General features: G+C 39.8%; 1 protein-coding gene across 5 annotated transcripts in view; it reads right to left on the bottom strand.

Moving 5' to 3' along the window:
- LOC140480570 (tyrosine-protein phosphatase non-receptor type 3-like) overlaps positions 1 to 18,845 on the bottom strand; it is a 220,608-nt gene that overhangs the window by 33,558 nt on the left and 168,205 nt on the right. For all 5 annotated transcript variants that reach the window (XM_072575577.1, XM_072575574.1, XM_072575576.1 and 2 more), the window contains one exon: positions 1,863 to 1,991. In XM_072575577.1, coding sequence (XP_072431678.1) covers positions 1,863 to 1,991 — 129 coding nt within the window. The remainder of the gene's footprint in view (positions 1 to 1,862; positions 1,992 to 18,845) is intronic.

Consider the following 18,845-nt stretch of genomic DNA (forward strand, 5'->3'; position numbering starts at 1 on the left):
CATGGATAGGGTAAAGAGATAAAGTTTTTTCCCTGGCGTTGGGGAGTCCAGAACTAGAGGGCATAGGCTTAGAGTGAGAGGGGAAAGATATAAAAGAAACCTAAGGGGCAACGTTTTCACATGTAGGGTGGTACATGTATGGAATGAGCTGCCAGAGGAAGTGGTGGAGGCTGGTACAATTGCAACATTTAAGAGGCATTTGGATGGGTATATGAATAGGAAGGGTTTGGAGGGATATGGGCCAGGCATTGGCATGGGACTAGATTGGGTTGGGATATCTGGTCGGCATGGACGGGTTGGACCGAAGGGTCTGTTTCCATGCTGTAAATCTCTATGACTCTAAAACAAAGGTGGTTGAGAATAGACCTGTTTGAAGTCTTCAAAATCATGAGAAGTTTGGACACAGTAAATTGGGAGAATGTGTTTGAACTTGTGAAAGGAGCAAGAATAAGAGGGCATATCCAAAGCAGTCAATACAGAAAGCAAAAGTGATTGAGAAAATTCTTTTTCATAGAGCGATTATGGTCTGGAATGCCTGAGAAACTAGTGGCGGCAGGTACAATTGAGGCATTCAAAGAGGAACTAGATGGCTACTTGGAAAGAACAGATAAGTTGTGGGGAGAAATCACATGACATTAAATGCTTTTTTGAAGAGTTAACACATAAAACATGATGACTAATGGCCTCCTTTTGCATTGTAATATTTCTGTAATCCCAACCGTTTTCATCTCTGGGTCAAAGTCCTGCAACTCCCTAACCAACAAGAGAGTGTTTCAACTGATGGACTACAGTGATTCAAAAAGGAACTCAACACTCTTTCTCTAAAGTAATAACTCTTACCTTGCCAACAACATCCAGATCCAGTAAATTTAGGTCTTCACTCACTAATAGTTGAAGTATTTACTATATTAGTACCAAAGTTAATTGATCTGAACAACCATCTATTACAAGCATAATTAGTACCAATACTTGCATACATCCACTGTTTATTAGATGCCAGTGGGAAATTATCTACTGCGATTTAAATTAATCTTTGGATTCAAAATAAGTTCCTGTAAGAATTTATTCAACTTTACAGACAAAAGATATTTATACTTCAGAGACACTGCTAGAAAGAACAGAAAGTGAAGTAAATCATACAGAACAAAGCATTTTAGACAAATGAACCATTACTTGGCAGTAGCTCAACCATTTCATCAATTCATTGTTTCCAAAGCAATCTCATTTCTTTTTCGAGATCAACATCAAGAAAAACAGCTCAAAATCCTTCGAAAGAAAACATGATTTTGTAAGACAACTGTTCTGGCATGATCTGTTATTTTTCCCTGACTTGAAGAACATAAACAAGAAACACTGTATCCTGTCATTTCCCAACAGATTTTATTTCTGGCACCTGGTGGTTTTATTTATAATTTTGAGGATCTGCTTTTTTTTAAAACTTCACTGATAACGGGCGGCACGGTGGCACAGTGGTTAGCACTGCTGCCTCACAGCGCCAGAGACCTGGGTTCAATTTCCACCTCAGGTGACTGACTGTGTGGAGTTTGCACGTTCTCCCCGTGTCTGCGTGGGTTTCCTCTGGGTGCTCCGGTTTCCTCCCACAGTCCAAAGATGTGCAGGTTAGGTGAATTGGCCATGCTAAATTGCACATAGTGTTAGGTAATGGGTAAATGTAGGGGTATGGGTGGGTTGCGCTTTGGCGGGGCGGTGTGGACTTGTTGGGCCGAAGGGCCTGTTTCCACACTGTAAGCAATCTAACCTAAACACTTTAGTAAAGAGTTAAGGAGTATATGCTGAAACAAAACATAGTAGTAAACAAAAGATTTGTTTGTTTTTGCAATTCAGGAATAAATGACTCCTACCTCTAAATTAGTAAGTGTCATTTCTCTGAAAACATAGGCAATGCTATATTCTTCTGAGTGACATGTGACATGAAAGTTGCCATATCTGCATACTTCTGGAGGATCTGGCCAGTACTGATGGCATTTCACCTGTGAAATAAAAGCAAACAACAAACAAAGGTTATCTAACTGAACAAGAGTGAAGTAGTTTATAAAAAAATTCAGAATCAAAAAATAATAAATTGAACTGATGCAATAATATCAACCAAATTATATAGTTAAAGATATTTGAAAATATTAAAAGTAAACATTTTACAGTAAATAAAACACCATAACCTAATGATTATAGGTACTCACTTACAGGTCAACTACAGATTACACAAAACATTTCTTGCCAGTTATTAATCTATTTATTTGGTCACTGTTTCAAATGTATGAGAATGCATTGTGTGATTAAGATGAGTGATTTATATACATTAATATTTATTTTAGAGCTTGAACTAGCAGCATGAATGTTTTGGACTGTGTATGAAAAATTTTAATAACTGTCAGCTTTTTTGGAGTCATGATTTTCAAACTGTTTATATCAGAAATCAGAAGACTAGAGCCCTCCTGCACTGATAATGGGGATTTCTTTGTATTGTGAATATTTTACAGTTGGACAGGGTAAACATCAATAGGTGTTCTGGCCTATTGTCTGTAATCCCCTTGTCTGCCGAGCCCTTTCATCTCTGGATTTCATCCCCGCCTATCCACTCTTCTCTTCCATCCTACTGCACCCCAACAGCCCCAGGTTCCCCTTCAGCAAAAATACCAGATTTTTCTAGCAGCTTTCAGATCTGATGGAGAGTCACTGGACTTGAAGCATTAACTCTGCTTTCTCCCCCCGGATGCTGCCAGACCTGCTGCGTTTTGTTAGCAATTCCGTATTTATATCGAACGGTATTAGCTTGCTTTTAGTTTAGAAGAATCAAGATTTTTTCTTGCTTAGGAAAAACCCATCATTTGGAGGGCTCTTGTTTTGAGCTTGTAGAAGATCAGGCTTGGGGTACACAGAACATAGAACAATACAGTGCAGAACAGGCTCTTCGGCCCTTGATGTTGCACCGACCTGTGAACTGTTCTCAGCTTGTCCTCCTACACTATCCCATCATCATCCATGTGCTTATCCAAGGATTGTTTAATTCTCCCTAATATGGCTGAGTTAACTACATTGGCAGGTAGGGCATTCCATGCCCTTACCACTCTGAGTAAAGAAACTGCCTCTGACACCTGCCTTAAATCTATCACCCCTCAATTTGTAGTTATGCCCCCTCGTACAAGCTGACGTCATCATCCTAGGAAAAAGACTTACACTGTCTACCCTATCTAATCCTCTAATCCTCTTGTATGTCTCTATCAAATCCCCTCTTAGCTTTCTTCTTTCCAAAGAGAACAGACCCAAGTCTCTCAGCCTTTCCTCATAAGACCTTCCCTCCTGAAATGCTACAAAATAATCAGCATTTGTGGAGAGAAACAGAGTTTACACTTCAGGCTGTGATCTTTCTTTGAAACTGGGAAAAGCTTGAAATGCAATATATCTTTTAAAGGAGGTGAAATGGGGAAGGGTGGGGGTAAAAAAAGGAAAGGACTGGGAGATATGAAACAAGAAATGAGTTGATGGTACACAGCCAAAGAAAGCAGTAAGAGGAGAACCCAGAAGAAAAAGTGAAGCTTGCAAATGAAACGTACTGATCTGACTCAATATATTTCAAAATGGAACTCCAGTATAAGCACTGCATAATTTGGGAGAAAAGAAAGAAAACGAGACACCAGAGGAGTTCCAAATTGCCAAATAATGAACAGCTGTCGTCAAAGTATATACTAGAAAAATAACATTAATGCCAACATATACAATGAAAAGGAAATAGAATGAGGGAGTGATTACAATCGCTAAGTTTAAAACACAACATTGAGTTCCAGATGGCTGCAAAGTGCTTTGTCAAAACTGTAATTGGCTCAAACACAAAGATGGTCATCAAAATGACTGCCTGTACTTGCAGAAATGATCTTAGCAATACTAATTACTGGCAACAGACATCCCTCAGCCAGACGTATCAATGCATATGCAGTGTGTAAATACTCCACGGTCTGTGCAGATGTAGATGGCCTTTTGAGGCTAAACTTCTTCATGTCCAGGGGAGATTGAGACTGAGAATCCAAGGGAGGGGCACTAAGTCATTCCAGCCATTGAACAGTGTAGCTGCGAGGCACCTCATAATGGATGAATGACAAATAGTGGATCTGGGTTGAATGTGGACTTGAGGGGAGGCCTGCCAGATCTAGAAATAACAGCCACTGCTTCGCTGAATGTCTGAGGGATGGCTCAAGAGACTATCCTTCCAGTTAGCAAGCAGCTATATGTGTCACTTCCAGGTGGAGCTTCTGCACTTGTACACTTCTTGCACCACCTAGAGGTACATTCCAGCAACACATTTGAAATGTGTTGTATTCACACAATAATTGGGCTTTCACAGAATCATAGAGATGTACAGCATGGAAACAGACCCTTCGGTCCAACCCGTCCATGCCGATCAGATATCCCAACCCAATCTAGTCCCACCTGCCAGCACCTGGCCCATATCTCTCCAAACCCTTTCTATTCATATACTATCCAAATGCCTCTACAAAGAATCAGATAAAATATACAACATATAGAAGTAATGCAATAGTTTATGTACTTTTGGGGAAATCAAAAGCTATTTTTTTACATAGGTTAATTGACCCTTAAAAATGAGGATTTGATTTCTGTTTAAAAAAATGGGGTCTAGGAGGGATCATGAGACCTGGTTGCTTGGGAGATGAACAATATAAAAGAAAGGGTCTGTAAGTTATTTATAGGTATTGCAGGCTCCTGGAGCTAATTGTTGGTTTGAGCAGAGTAATTTGAGAGTTCAGAATAAGCTGGAATAATGGAAATATCATGTTTATCAGAATTCAGAAGTTTGGGTGTTGACAGAAATAATTAGGATGACTTTGGTGATTAATTTCTACTGGTAGTGAGTTGCATGATATAGCCAAGCCAAGAACAGAGAGATACAATACACCATAATTGAAGAATGTTTGAAGCAGGGAAGGTCTAATCAGAGATTACTATGCTTAAGATACCAGAAGTGCCGAATTTGAACATGGAGTTTGCAACCTTTGGGTAGTTGGAAGAGATTTGAGGAGACAACTTTGCTGGGAGTAAATGAAAGGTCTGGAAATCTTAGCACATACATGAATCGGTGTCACAGTATGCATAAAAAGCGCTTAATCTTCCAAGTTTTATAAATATCTCACTGTGCTTTTGATTGCAAGTCTAATGGGTGAAGGAGCAAAGTAGAGTTAAGATATTTGATTTGGGCAATGATGTTTATTTTATTACTTTTAATGTAACTGACTATTTACAATAGAATGCAATTTCTATAGTTCTAATTTCTGTGCAGTAAAATTCTTTATTTAGACCTGGAGCTTCATAGCTTCATTCTTTTAGCAAACACCTGTGTTTGTGGCTTCTAAAATGAAAGTAATTTCGTAACCAGGTTACCACTCTGTGGCTAGTTCATAACAGGCGATTCTGCTAAATTGCTCCGGATCAGAGCTTACGCTCCACAAGAACTTTCTCCAAGCATTCTTACTCTAACCTTATCAGAATAATCTCCTTTTAGCTTCCTTCTCATATTCATCCATTACCTTTTTAAAAGCATGGAGGCTAATCACCTCAACTAGTCTCTGTGACAGCACATGCTACATTCCAATCACTCTCTGGGTGAAACAAGTCCACCCTTTATTGGTTTTCTTGTGACTATCTTATACTCGTAGTTTTCATCTCTGTTAACATGGGATCATCACGATTATAAATTATTGATTATACAAATGAGGCCCGTTCTCTCTAGAATTTAGAAGGCTAAAGGTTGATCTGATCAAAGCCTTCAAGATAGTTACAGGAAAAGACCAGTATATCTGTCTATAGAAACTCCACTGAAGAAGTTACAAAAATCAGAGGCTTCGGATTGTTCCAATAAATATATGGTTTAACTGCTGACAAACTACTAAACTGACCCACAACTCCCAGACCTGCTCCGCCTAATGGGTGCAGGGCAGGCCCCCAGGGCCAACATCTTCAATCCAGCCCACCCTCTAACCACTGCCAGCAGACCCAACCCCTGAATCCCAACACCTCTACCACCATCCCCAATCCCTTTGCCCCTCTGCTGTTAGTGCCAACCCGATTCCCGAACCACTCATCCACACGCTGCTGTTGTCCCTCCAACCCACCCCAGTTCGAGTGTCCATGCACACCTCCCTATTTCCCCTTCCAATTGCCAGATTCCAATACATATCTTACCCACCATCTGCCGGATCTGATTTCTCCGGCCTATACTGATCTATCCTAGACACCGAGCTGGCCCCTTGTCACCTTTTACCCTACCCCACGACCCAGCTGGCAACCTACCTCATTAACTCATACCTTACCTCAGTTGGTACCCTAGCATTATACTTGCTAGGTACACCCCCCAGCTGGCACCCAACACACTGGGCACAATAACTTACCTAGTCCCTATCCCCTACCCACTTGGCACCCAATGCTCCCAACACTCTAAAATCCCATGTACCCTACAGACTTACCCTTTGACAGCAGCTGTCAGGACTTTTAAAGTTCAGAATACAACAGCTGACTGTTGTGAAAAGGGACTTTCCACTGACAGTTTGATGCTGTGAGGGAACTGTCAGAATGGAAGTATGGCTCTGCATTTCTGAGAGCGCTTCAAACAGATTTTCCTCCCAGAAATGCAGAGTTCCCTCATTTCATAAAAAAGGCAACACTAGAAAATCTGGCCCAGTAATTTCAGTGCTTTGTGAAGCCATATTCACAGATTTTTCTGCTCCTCTACCCCATTTAGATTTTGGAGGGGAACGTGTAATGCAAAATAACATGCATCTGCTGGCCATATTAATACAGCCATTTAAAATAATGTTCTATTTCACAGTATGATAAAACCTTTCGTTTCTGAATAAATCCAAATAATGTTAACATTTTAGATTGCAAATGAGACAGAAAATGGAAACAAAGTCATCTTCCTGGGCACGTAATGTGGAACAATACAACTACCAGAATCAAACTTCCAACTCTAAATGAAGATCAGAGGATATATTCCTTATGAAAATGATTGAATAACTAATAACATCATGTCTCTAACTCAGCAACCCCACCTGTTTCTCATCTAACTTCCCAGGAGTCAACCTCTTAAATCAACATAATACCAAATAATAATTATAATAACTTCCATGTGCTTTGATTGCATCTATCCCACAATCTACAATTAAATTTTAACTCCGAAAATTAAATTATATACAAAAATACACGATAAACAACCTAGATATTTGTGACAAATTTGTATCTCAGGACACTTTATCACAATCAAGGTACTGTAAAAATATATAAATACAAGCAGTGTCAAATTCAATCATTATTTCCATAATCAGATCTTGCTCATCCCTCATTGTCAATGAGTCAGAACTTGTCTTAGATCATCATCTAGACACTTTTACTGAAATGCAAAGAAAATCTGCCACTATATTCTACCTTTCTAAAAATATAACAATCTGCTGAGAGTTCCTTGCATTCAGCAGATATATGAATATGCTTTTAGACCAAAGCTTTAGTGAGAAATAAATATGTAAAACATATTTTACTGTTGAAAGAAGACATTTTGACAAAGCTTTTTGTTTAACACTCATCAGAACAAATACAAGAATGTCAAGCTTCAAACAGTCTCAATTTCTAGCACTGAAGAAATGTGAATTTTGATTGATGACAAAGCAACTCCAATTGCTTTCTTTGTAATATTACCTCAACCAATGTAAAGCTCCCTAACCTTCTGGCAAATTCAAAAAAGGTGCATGCTTGAACATATTCTTTGTCTGCAGTAAAAGGGACTTTACATATCAACATTTTTAGGGACATTGTGGCGGGGGCGGGAGTGAGCTAAGAGCCTTTGGGGACACTGGAGAGACTGACTGAGGTTTACTGAGTTAAAAATGTAAAACTGTAGAATACATTCTAAATCTGATACATATCAACTTGTTACCATTTTTGCTCCTTCTTAGAAAGGCGGAACATTTCATTAGACAATTTAAATTGGGCTCCCACAGCACAGTTGGAAACCTATTTTACATTCAGTGGTTGTCAGTCCTGTTACCCAATAAATTTGGCAGCTCAATAGAGACTTGAGAGCTTATGGTTACAGGTGAACCAGGTGACACCAGAGTGTTACTCCCAGCCCCTCAAGGAAAACTTCAGCTGACAGTAGCCTTACCTTGTTGCTACATTGAGCAAAGCAGCATTGTTGAATTCTGATCCAGAGCCTCATGCTCACAAATTGTTAATACCCACTATGTCACCAAAGGATAATTAAAGCAAGGGATATAGGGTATAACCTTAAGAGTGTGGCAAAACATTAGGATCCCAAAACAAGTAGTGAGCAGAACCTAGAGGTAAAGTGCGAGACAGGCAGTCACAACACCAGGAGGAGTGGGTGAGGGAGGACCCCGAGGCTGTCCAGTCTGGTCTGTGGATCCAGATGGGATTGACCTTGTTCTGAAAAAAATCAAACAGTAGAACCTCCCAGCTATATGCCCTACAAAAATTTAATAAATGTCAAGATTATTATACTGAGGAACCTTGATTATCCGAAGGATGCAGGCAGAGAGTATTTCGTTTGGTTAATCAAACGCCGGATAACATAGTCAGCCACACATCAGGACCTTGCGATCTTGTTTGGATAATCCGAAATTTGGTTAATCGAATGCTAAATAATCAATGCCGGAAAGCATAGTCAGCCACACATCAGGACCTTGCGATCTTGTTTGGATAATCCGAAATTTGGTTAATCGAATACTGGGTAATTGAAGTTCCTCTGTATTGTTTTGAGGTAGAGTGGAACATTGTATATTGATAGAAAATTATTTCAATAGCATTTCTTGTAATTCTCAATTGAATTGCTGCGCCTTCAGGCTGCAAACATTAGGTGTATCACAGTTGTATCATGGCACTGAGGGTGGAACATGCTTTATGGACTAATTGAATTTTGTTGCACTTTAATTTTCAAGTTTTTCAAAATGTCTTGCACTGTACCTGTACAAATTTTATTGATAAAGCATTTTTTGGAAACAAAGTCAAGAGTAATATCACAGAAAAAGCAGGTGGTCGATGAATATTTAACTCACATCATTAAAATGCAAGTACTTTAAGTTATAATATTTTATTAGAATAAAGCTCTTTAGGTTGGCTGATGAGGATATCCTAACTAGGGAATTTCAATGGGGTGAGTAGAACATTTATTGACATAGCAATAAGCAAAGAAGTCTAGAGAAATTAATTAAAATGTGATATGCAAATTAATTAATTAATTAATTACTATAAAGATGACACGGCAAGACACGGCTGGTATAATCCAGGACAAACACATCTACCATAGATGTCTACAGCTGGAAGAACTTCAGCTCAGTCATTAAGCTGAAGATAAATCAGGAAAGAGAACATTTACGTAAATACTGCTCCAAGAGGCTGTCAGACCTCTTAGCAGAGTGTCTAATAATATGGCCCACAGCCAGGGTCAAGAGGAAGTGACTCCAAGTGAGATCAATGTGGATGGAGAAGACAGAATTGGCAGAGTGTCAGTCCTTGCAGTTATCTGTCAGGCGTGAGGTACTTACAGCCTGTACTAAAAAAAGTGGGTTCTGATAGATAATGAACTGACTATGGTACCATTGTACAGGAAGCCATCTGTATTCATTCTTGAGAAGAACAAAGTAGGTATAGGAATTAGGGACGAAAAAATGTGATAAGCTTAAACAAATCAGTGTTGAGAGGGATGAGATATTAACAGTTTTAGTTGGTTTACAGCTGGATAAATCCCCAAGCCGAGACAAGTTGTATCCCAGGTTGCTGTGGGAGACATGGGAGGAGATTGGAGGATCTTCCATTAATCTTTAAATCCTCACCTGCTACAACAAAGGAACCAGACGAGTGGAAGATAGCTAATGTGGTACCATTATTTGAAGAATATTACAGATAAACCAGGGAACTAAAGAGCAGTGAACCAAAATCAGTGGTAGGAAAACTATGAAAACAATTCTGATGGACAGAATTGATCTCCACATGGAGAGACAAGGGTCAATCAAGGATAGTCATCTTGGGGATGACGACAGTTATGGGGAGAAAACAGGAACAGAGTATGAGTTGGATGCTGAAAATGTGTTGCTGGAAAAGCGTAGCAGGTCAGGCAACATCTAAGGAGCAGGAGAATCGACGTTTCAGGCATGAGCCCTTCTTCAGGAATTAATCCTATGAGTTGGATGGCCAACTATGGCTTACTCCTCTTATGTTTCTACGGAGATTGGGCAAACAGTATTTGCAAAGGCAGAAAATGAGTTCATTGAGTGTTCCCAGGACTGTTGCTTAGAGCCATGTAAAACCAACCAAGGGACAAGCTATTTTTAACCTGGTAAGGAGCAATGAGACAGGATTAATCAATTAACTCATGATAAAGGAGCCTCTAAGCCACAGTGATCAAACTCAGTAGAACTTCTCATTCAGTTTGACATGTGGACATTTGGTTCTAAGGCTACAATTTCTAAGGCTTTCATAAGTAAGGTTGCTATCTTGATATGAAGGCATAACTAGGTAAAGTGAACTGGGAGATCAAGTTAAAAGTAGAAACTGCAGAAATGCAAGGGCTCATATTAGTGAGATATTTAATATCTCACAGCAAACATTTATCCAATGAGAAAGACCAAAAAGGATGGATCGTCTAGGCTAAGAAAATTAAAGGTATCATTGAACTGAAAGGAACACTGCACAATTTTGCACAGGTTAGTAGGTGGCCATAAGACTTGGACAGATTTTATGGACTAACAAAGAATAACTAAAAAAATTCACTTACACTGGAAAAAACAAGAGATGAAAGGGACATGGGAATTTAAAACAATCACATCACCATGAAAAAGCTGCTGGGCTAATTATTAGTCCTAGGTCTGTCAAGTTTCTTGAAGCAGATGGCATACACCCTAAACTCTTCAAAGAAGTGGTTACAGAGACAGCAGAGAATTTATTATAATCTTCCTAAATTCTTTACATTCTGGAAGAGTCCCAGCAAACTGGAAATACCTAATATAACATGATTATTCAAGGAAGGAAGGAGACAGAAATCCGGAAACTCTTTCAGTTAGCACAGCATCTGTCATAAGAATTTGCTAGAAACCATTATTGAGGAAGTTATAACGGGATTCTTAGAAATTTGTAATACAATCAGGCATATATTTGAAAAGGAAATAGTGTTTAAGTCATTTATTAGCGTTCTTTGAGGAAGTAACACGAAAGGTGCAAGGAATGAGAACCTGAGAAGATGGTGTGTTTAGATTTACAAATATGCCACAGCCATTACTACACAATATGATCTTAATTTGTATAAAAGGTAACATATTAACACAGATAAAGGATTGGTTAGCTAACAAGCAGCACAGAGTGTTTCTCAGGCTAGCAACTGGATTGCCATAGGGACTACTGCTTTGGCTCCAACCTTATATAATCACCATCAACATTTTGGATACATGTGTATGGGAGTTAAATTTGCCAATGATACCAAGGTAAATAGTTGTCAAGGGGAGATATAGAGTGTGCAAAGGGATATAGACAGGATAGATGCGTGATTAAAAATTTGATAGAGGGAAAATGGCAACTTCTCCATTTTGGCAGGAAGAATAGAAAAGCAGTATGCTATTTAAATATGGAAAAATTATTGAGATCAGTGTTATAGAGATCTGGGTATCCTGGTACATGAATCACAAAAGATTTGCAATAGCAGCAAGTGATTACAAAGGCGAACAGAATATTGATGCTTACTGCAAGAATGTTGTATGAAAGGAGGAAACTTTTACTGTAGCATTACAGGGCCTTAGTGAGATCATATCTGGAGTGTTCTGTACCACTGTGGTCTTCTTATTTTAGAAAGGACAAAGCTGCATTATAAACAGCTCAAAGGAGGTTCACTTGATACATTTATAGGATGAAGGACACATCCTGTGACGAAACGTCAAACAGGTTAGACCTTTACCCATTGGAGTTTAAAAAATAAGGCATGATCTTACTGAAGCAGACAAGACAGGATTTGCCAGGGTGGATTTTGAGAGATCTTTTCCAATTTAGGACAGACTTGAACTGGGGAATACTGTTTAAAACTGGACCTCTGATTAAAAGGAGGAATGTTGTCTCTCCAAGGGTAATTACTCTGTAGAATCTAATTGACCAGAAAACATTGGAGGCTGGCTCATTGGATTTACTCAAGATGGATAGTTTTTTTTGAAAGATAAGGGAGTCAAGGCTTATGAGAGGCAGACAAACATAGAACACAAAACAACAAATCAGCTATGATCTTGCTGAATGATGGAGCAGGCTGGAAGGATCAAATACCTGCTCATGCTCCTAACTGTTCTATTCCTATGTAAATAACTCTATATGACCATTACAGAGTTGTAGCTGACAGATGACGACATTTTATAATTACAGGGAACTAAGAAAAGGTGGACGGGCAGCTCTTTTAATTAAAGATATCATGTAATGCATATGTTGGTATGGCCAACCATAGAACTCCTATAGAATAGTAGTTAAAACAAATAGCTTGATTTTAAACTTTAACAAAATCACTACTGCTGTTAGAGGAGTAACTACATAAGTGGATTTACTCAAGATGGATAGTTTTTTTTGAAAGATAAGGGAGTCAAGGCTTATGAGAGGCAGACAAACATAGAACACAAAACAACAAATCAGCTATGATCTTGCTGAATGATGGAGCAGGCTGGAAGGATCAAATACCTGCTCATGCTCCTAACTGTTATATTCCTATGTAAATAACTCTATATGACCATTACAGAGTTGTAGCTGACAGATGACGACATTTTATAATTACAGGGAACTAAGAAAAGGTGGACGGGCAGCTCTTTTAATTAAAGATATCATGTAATGCATATGTTGGTATGGCCAACCATAGAACTCCTATAGAATAGTAGTTAAAACAAATAGCTTGATTTTAAACATTAACAAAATCACTACTGCTGTTAGAGGAGTAACTACATAAGTAGATTGATGACAATAAAACTATGTGGTTTCCTTCCAATACATGATATATAAATAAATAGTTAGTATGTAATGTGTAATACTGAGGCAAAGAGAAAAGTTCAAATTAACAAAGTAAATCAGAATTAAGAATACAATATATTTTATGTTTTCAAAATCTTGGATATGTTCATGAGCAAAGATAAAATGAAACTTTAACAAAATTCACTCAGGAGAAGCCAGATATAGGCAAGATTTAGCAAGATTGTCTTTGAGATTCTTGAGCAGGCTGATATAGGGAGTGAGGAAGTATTAGATTAGATTAGATTACTTACAGTGTGGAAACAGGCCCTTCGTCCCAACAAGTCCACACCGCCCCGCCGAAGCGCAACCCACCCATACCCCTACATTTACCCCTTACCTAACACTACGGGCAATTTAGCATGGCCAATTCACCTGACCTGCACATCTTTGGACTGTGGGAGGAAACCGGAGCACCCGGAGGAAACCCACGCAGGCACAGGGAGAACGTGCAAACTCCACACAGTGGGTATGAAAGTGGACAAATTCCTAGTTCCAGGTGAGTTGTACCTCAGACTGCTGTGGGAGGCAAGGAAGGAAATTGCAAGGCGCCCTGACCAAATTTTTAATTCCCCTCTGGTCACCGGGCAGATGCCAGAGGACTGGAGCACAGCTAATGTGGCTCTTCTTTTTAAGGAAGAGTGGTAAGGTATGCCAGGGAATTACAGACCAGTGAGTTTCACATCAATGATAGGAAAATTATTGGAGAAAATTCTGAAGGAAAGGATTAATCTCCATTTAGAGAAGCAAGCTTTGATAATCAGCAAGGTTTTGTCAGAGGGAGGTCAACCCTAACGGATTTGGTTGAATGTTTTGAACAGTTAACCAAATGCGTAGATGAAGGTAGTGCAGTTGATGCAGCTAACTTGGATTGCAGCAAGGTCCCACACAGGAAACTGAAAGTAGGCAAATATATGGGATCCAGGATAACTTGGCAATTTGGACCCAAAACTGGCGAAGTGGCAGGAGACAGAGGGTGGTGATAGAAGACTGTTGTGTGACTGAAGGCCAGTGTCCAATGGAGTACTGCAGGGATAGTTGCTGGGTCCCTCATTGTTCATGGTATATACAACATAAACAATATAGGTAAAAGTGTAGAGGGGGGAGTATGATATGTTTGTGGATGAAACAAAGACTGGCTGAGTGGATGACAGTGAAAGTGTTCTTAGATTACAGAAACCTATAAATGGATTGGGCAGATAGAATTGAACCATAAGTATGAGCTGATGCACTTTGGAAGATATAACAAGGGAACACTCATGAATGGCAGGACACTAGAAATCTCAGAGGAAGAGGTATCTCAGATCATCTATCCACATATCCCTGAAAATATCAGGTAAAGTTAATAGGATAGTTAATAAGGCAAACAAAACACTTGTGTTATTAGTCGAGGTATAAATTATAAGAGCAGGGAGGTTAAGTTGGACTCCACAGAACTTTGGTTAGACCACAGCCGAATATTGGGTGCTGTTCAGGTCACTATAGAAACGATTTGATTGCGCAGGAGGTGCAGAGGAGATTCACGAGAATGTTGCCTGGGATGGAACACTTTAGCCGTTAAGACAGATTGGTTAAGCTCAGGTTGTTTTTTTTTGAAGCACAGAGATTAAGGGGAGACCTGATAGAGATGTACAAGATTATGAGGGGCAATTGTTCCCCTTAGTTGAAGGATTAATAATAAGGGGACATAACTGAAAGGAGAAAAGCAGAAGATTTGAAGAAAACAGTATTCACAAAGACTATGGTGGGAGTCTAGAATGCACTCCCTGGGAGTATGGTTGAGATGGTTAACTTCACAACCTTTAAAATAGGTACTTGAATGAGCACTTGAAATGCCACAACATTCAAAGTTTTGGACCAAGTGCTGGAATTTGAGATGAATGTCGATTTAGGATAGTTTGGCAGTACAGATCTGATGGGCCAAAGGGCCTTTTTTGTACTGTACGATTGCATATTTGAGTGCAAACAATTTGAAGAATTTTTTTTTGTATCTTTAAGAGTTGACCGCAACAATGCAGTAGCATGTTCTGGCCACTAAGTGGTAGGAGTTTCTCAGCTACTATTTCTATTTTGTTTCTTTCGTTTTCAGGAAAGTGTTTCAACTTCTCATTTTATTTGAAATATTTAACTGTTTATATATTAGACTTAGATTATAGGTTATTCTAAGTTTTATGTGCTCCATTCATTAGAGTTCAGAAGTTTGGAAAAAGAGAATGTTCTGACATTTCCCTTTCTGCTGCCCATGTTCTCTGCTATGTTTCACCTAACAAATTTCTCCACTTCCCAGCATATGGAATAATATATTCACAGCATGTCCCAGGACTTTATTGCGAGAGATGACAACATTTGCAACAAAAACCAAGGCTCTCTTGTGTGAGGGCTCAGGTCTGATAATCTCAAACTTGATTGAATTTATTTGAAGAGGTGACCAAGAAAATAAATAAAGGTAGAGTGGTAGATCACGTGGGATCCAGGGAGAGCTAGCCAATTGGATACAAAACTGACTTGATGGTAGGGTGGTGGTAGAGGGTTGTTATTCAGACTTGAAGCCCGTGACCAGAGGTGAACTACAAGGATCGATGTTGTTCATCATTTATATAAATGATTTTGATGAGAATATAGGAGGTATTGTTAGTAAGTTTGCACATGACACCAAAATTGGTGGTATAGTGGACAGTGAAGAAACTTATTTAAGATTACAACGGGAACTTGATCAACTTGGCCAGTGAGCCAGGGAACAGCAGGTTGAGTTTAATTCAGATAAATGAGAGGTGTTGTATTTTGCTAAGTCAAACCAGGGCAGGATATGTACAGTAGGATCCTCGTTTGTGCTGTCAAAACTGAGAGAGCTAGGGGTACAGGTACATAGTTCCTCGAAAGTATTGTCACAGGTAGACAGGGTGGTGAAGGCAGTGCTTGGCACGCTTTTGCCTTCAAAGTGAGACGGAGTACAGAAGTTAGGGTGTCGTGTTACAGATGTACAAGTCATTAGTAAGGCCACAGTTGGAGTACTGTGTACAGTTCTGGTCAGCCTATTAGATGAATGGTGTTATTAAACTGGAAGGGTGCAAGAAGGAAGGACTTACAAGGATGTTACTGAGACTGGAGAATTTGAGTTGTAAGGAGAGGCTAGATAGGCTGGGACTTCTTTCCCTGGAACATAGCTGGCTTACAAAGATTTATAAAATCAAGACGGGCATAGGTAAGGTGAATAGTCAAGGTCTTTTCCCCAGATAGCAGAGTTCAAAACTTGAGGGTACAGGTGAAGGTGAGATGGGAAAGATTTAAAAATGACTTGAGGGGCAACATTTCTTTTCTTTAAAAAAAGAGGGTGATGCATATATGGAATGAGTTGCCAGAGGAAGTAGTCGAGGTGAGTACAATTACAACATTTAAAGGACAGCTGGACAGGTACATGGAAAGGAAAGGTATATAGGGATATGGGCCAAATGGGCCTGTTTCAGCTTACAAGACCAGGTCAGTATGGATGAGTTGGGGACTCTAATTTCCTTGGGGAATAGGATTCCTACATGCACAGATGTGAACAACTGCTTTCAGATAGGAGACATCTTTGAAAATAAGTATTGATTTCTGTAGGGACTTTAAGTGTAAAGTTTGGGGAATAGCTTAAAGTTATTTGATCAAACGGAAGTGGCACGGTGGCACACTGGTTAGCACTGCTGCCTCACAGCATCAGAGACCCGGGTTCAATTCTTGCCTCAGGCGACTGACTGTGTGGAGTTTGCAAACATTCTCCCCGTGTCTGTGTGGGTTTCCTCCGGGTGCTCCAGTTTCCTCCCACAGTCCAAAAATGTGCAGGTTAGGTGAACTGGCCATGCTAAATTGCCCATAGTATTAGGTGATGGGGTAAATGTAGGGGAATGGGTCTGGGTGGGTTGCGCTTGTTGGGCCGAAGGGCCTGTTTCCACACTGTAAGTAATCTAATCTAAGCAATTTGGCTGCTGGTATAGGTCCTCTGTTGAGGAAGTCAATGGTGGCCTCTCTTACTGGGAGGTAGAGAGACTGCAGTTGATGCCAACTGGATGCTTAGGCCTGAAATGACAATATGGTGCAAAACTGACGAATAGAGTGTGTTAGATGAGCTAGAACCATAAGTCATGTAAGCATGCAAGCAAGTATTTTTAAGTAGCAATAACTTGCAGAGTTACTTAACAGGGTCATGCTCAGTTTTCACCCAGCAGCAACATAGTAATTACAGAACTCAATATTAATGATTTTTCTGGATTTTGATGCTGGAATAATCTGATTTTACAGTGCATGAGATAGCAGGCTAAATCTGATTTATGCATTAAAATGGCAAATAAATTCTATTTGCTTAAATTATGAAAGGAAAAATATCAGAAATAGGACTAGGTAATACAGTCCCTCAAGTTTTCCCCATCATTTACTACGATGCTAGCTGATCCTCTAGTTCAATCTATTTTCCTACTATGCAGGACTTTGCATGCCCTTTTCCTTGATTCCTCAAGATAATTTAAAAAATGTCAATCTTAATCTTAAATATACTCAGTAATGGAGCAGCCACAATCCTTTTAGGGTGGGTTGGGGAGCAGATAATTCCAAGATTTAGAGCCTTGAGGGCAGATCTTCCTTCTTCTCAGTCCAATGTGATGGACACTTTATTCGGAGATGATGTTTCTCTGTTTCAGACCTCCAGGCCAAAGGGAAAAAAGCATCCTCAGTCAGAGGAAACAAGCAAACTCCGTTCATCCTTTTAATGCTTTTCATTCTTGCAAGTTTCAGTGTGATCATCTCTTAACCTTTACATTTCCAGAGAGTTTATGACCAAATTACTCAGCTACTCCCTGTATGGCAACCCATTCATCCCAAGTATCTATTTAGTGAACCTATATTGTATCACCTCCAATGCAAGTGTATCTTTCACCAAGATATAGGGACCAATACACTGCACATGACACTGCAATTGCGGTCATAGAGTCATAGAGATGTACAGCACGGAAACAGACCCTTCGGTCCAACCCGTCCATGCCGATCAGATATCCCAACCCAATCTAGTCCCACCTGCCAGCACCCGGCCCATATCCCTCCAAACCCTTCCTATTCATATACCCATCCAAAAATGCCTCTTAAATGTTGCAATTGTACCAGCCTCCACCACTTCCTCTGGCAGCTCATTCCATATAGGTACCACCCTCTGCGTGAAAATGTTACCCCTTAGGTCTCTTTTATATCTTTCCCCTCTCACCCTAGAACTATGCCCTTTAGTTCCGGACTCCCCGACCCCAGGGAAAAGACTTGGCCTATTTACCCTATCCATGCCCCTCATAATTTTATACACCTCTATAAGGTCACTCCTCAGCCTCCGACGCTCCAGGGAAAACAGCCCCAGCCTGTTCAGCCTCTCCCTTTAGCTCAAATCCTCCAACCCTGGCAACATCCTTGTAAATCTTTTCTGAACCCTTTCAAGGAAGGAGACCAGAATTGCATGCAATATTCCAGTGGCCGAACCAATGTCTTGTACAGCCGCAACATGATCTCCCAACTCCTGTACTCAATACTCTGACCAATAGAGGAAAGCATTCCAAATGCCTTCTTCACTATCCTATCTACCTGCGACCCCACTTTCAAGGAGCTGTGAACCTGTACTCCAAGGTCCCTTTGTTCAGCAACACTCCCTAGGACCTTACCATTAAGTGTATAAGTCCTGCTAAGATTTGCTTTCCCAAAATGCAGCACAAAGCCATGTTGACTGTCCCTCATCAGTCCTTGCCTTTCCAAATACATGTACATCCTGTCTCTCAGGA

This window comes from Chiloscyllium punctatum, chromosome 8 (genome assembly GCF_047496795.1).
Source record: "Chiloscyllium punctatum isolate Juve2018m chromosome 8, sChiPun1.3, whole genome shotgun sequence".
NCBI classification, from domain to species: Eukaryota; Metazoa; Chordata; class Chondrichthyes; order Orectolobiformes; family Hemiscylliidae; genus Chiloscyllium; species Chiloscyllium punctatum.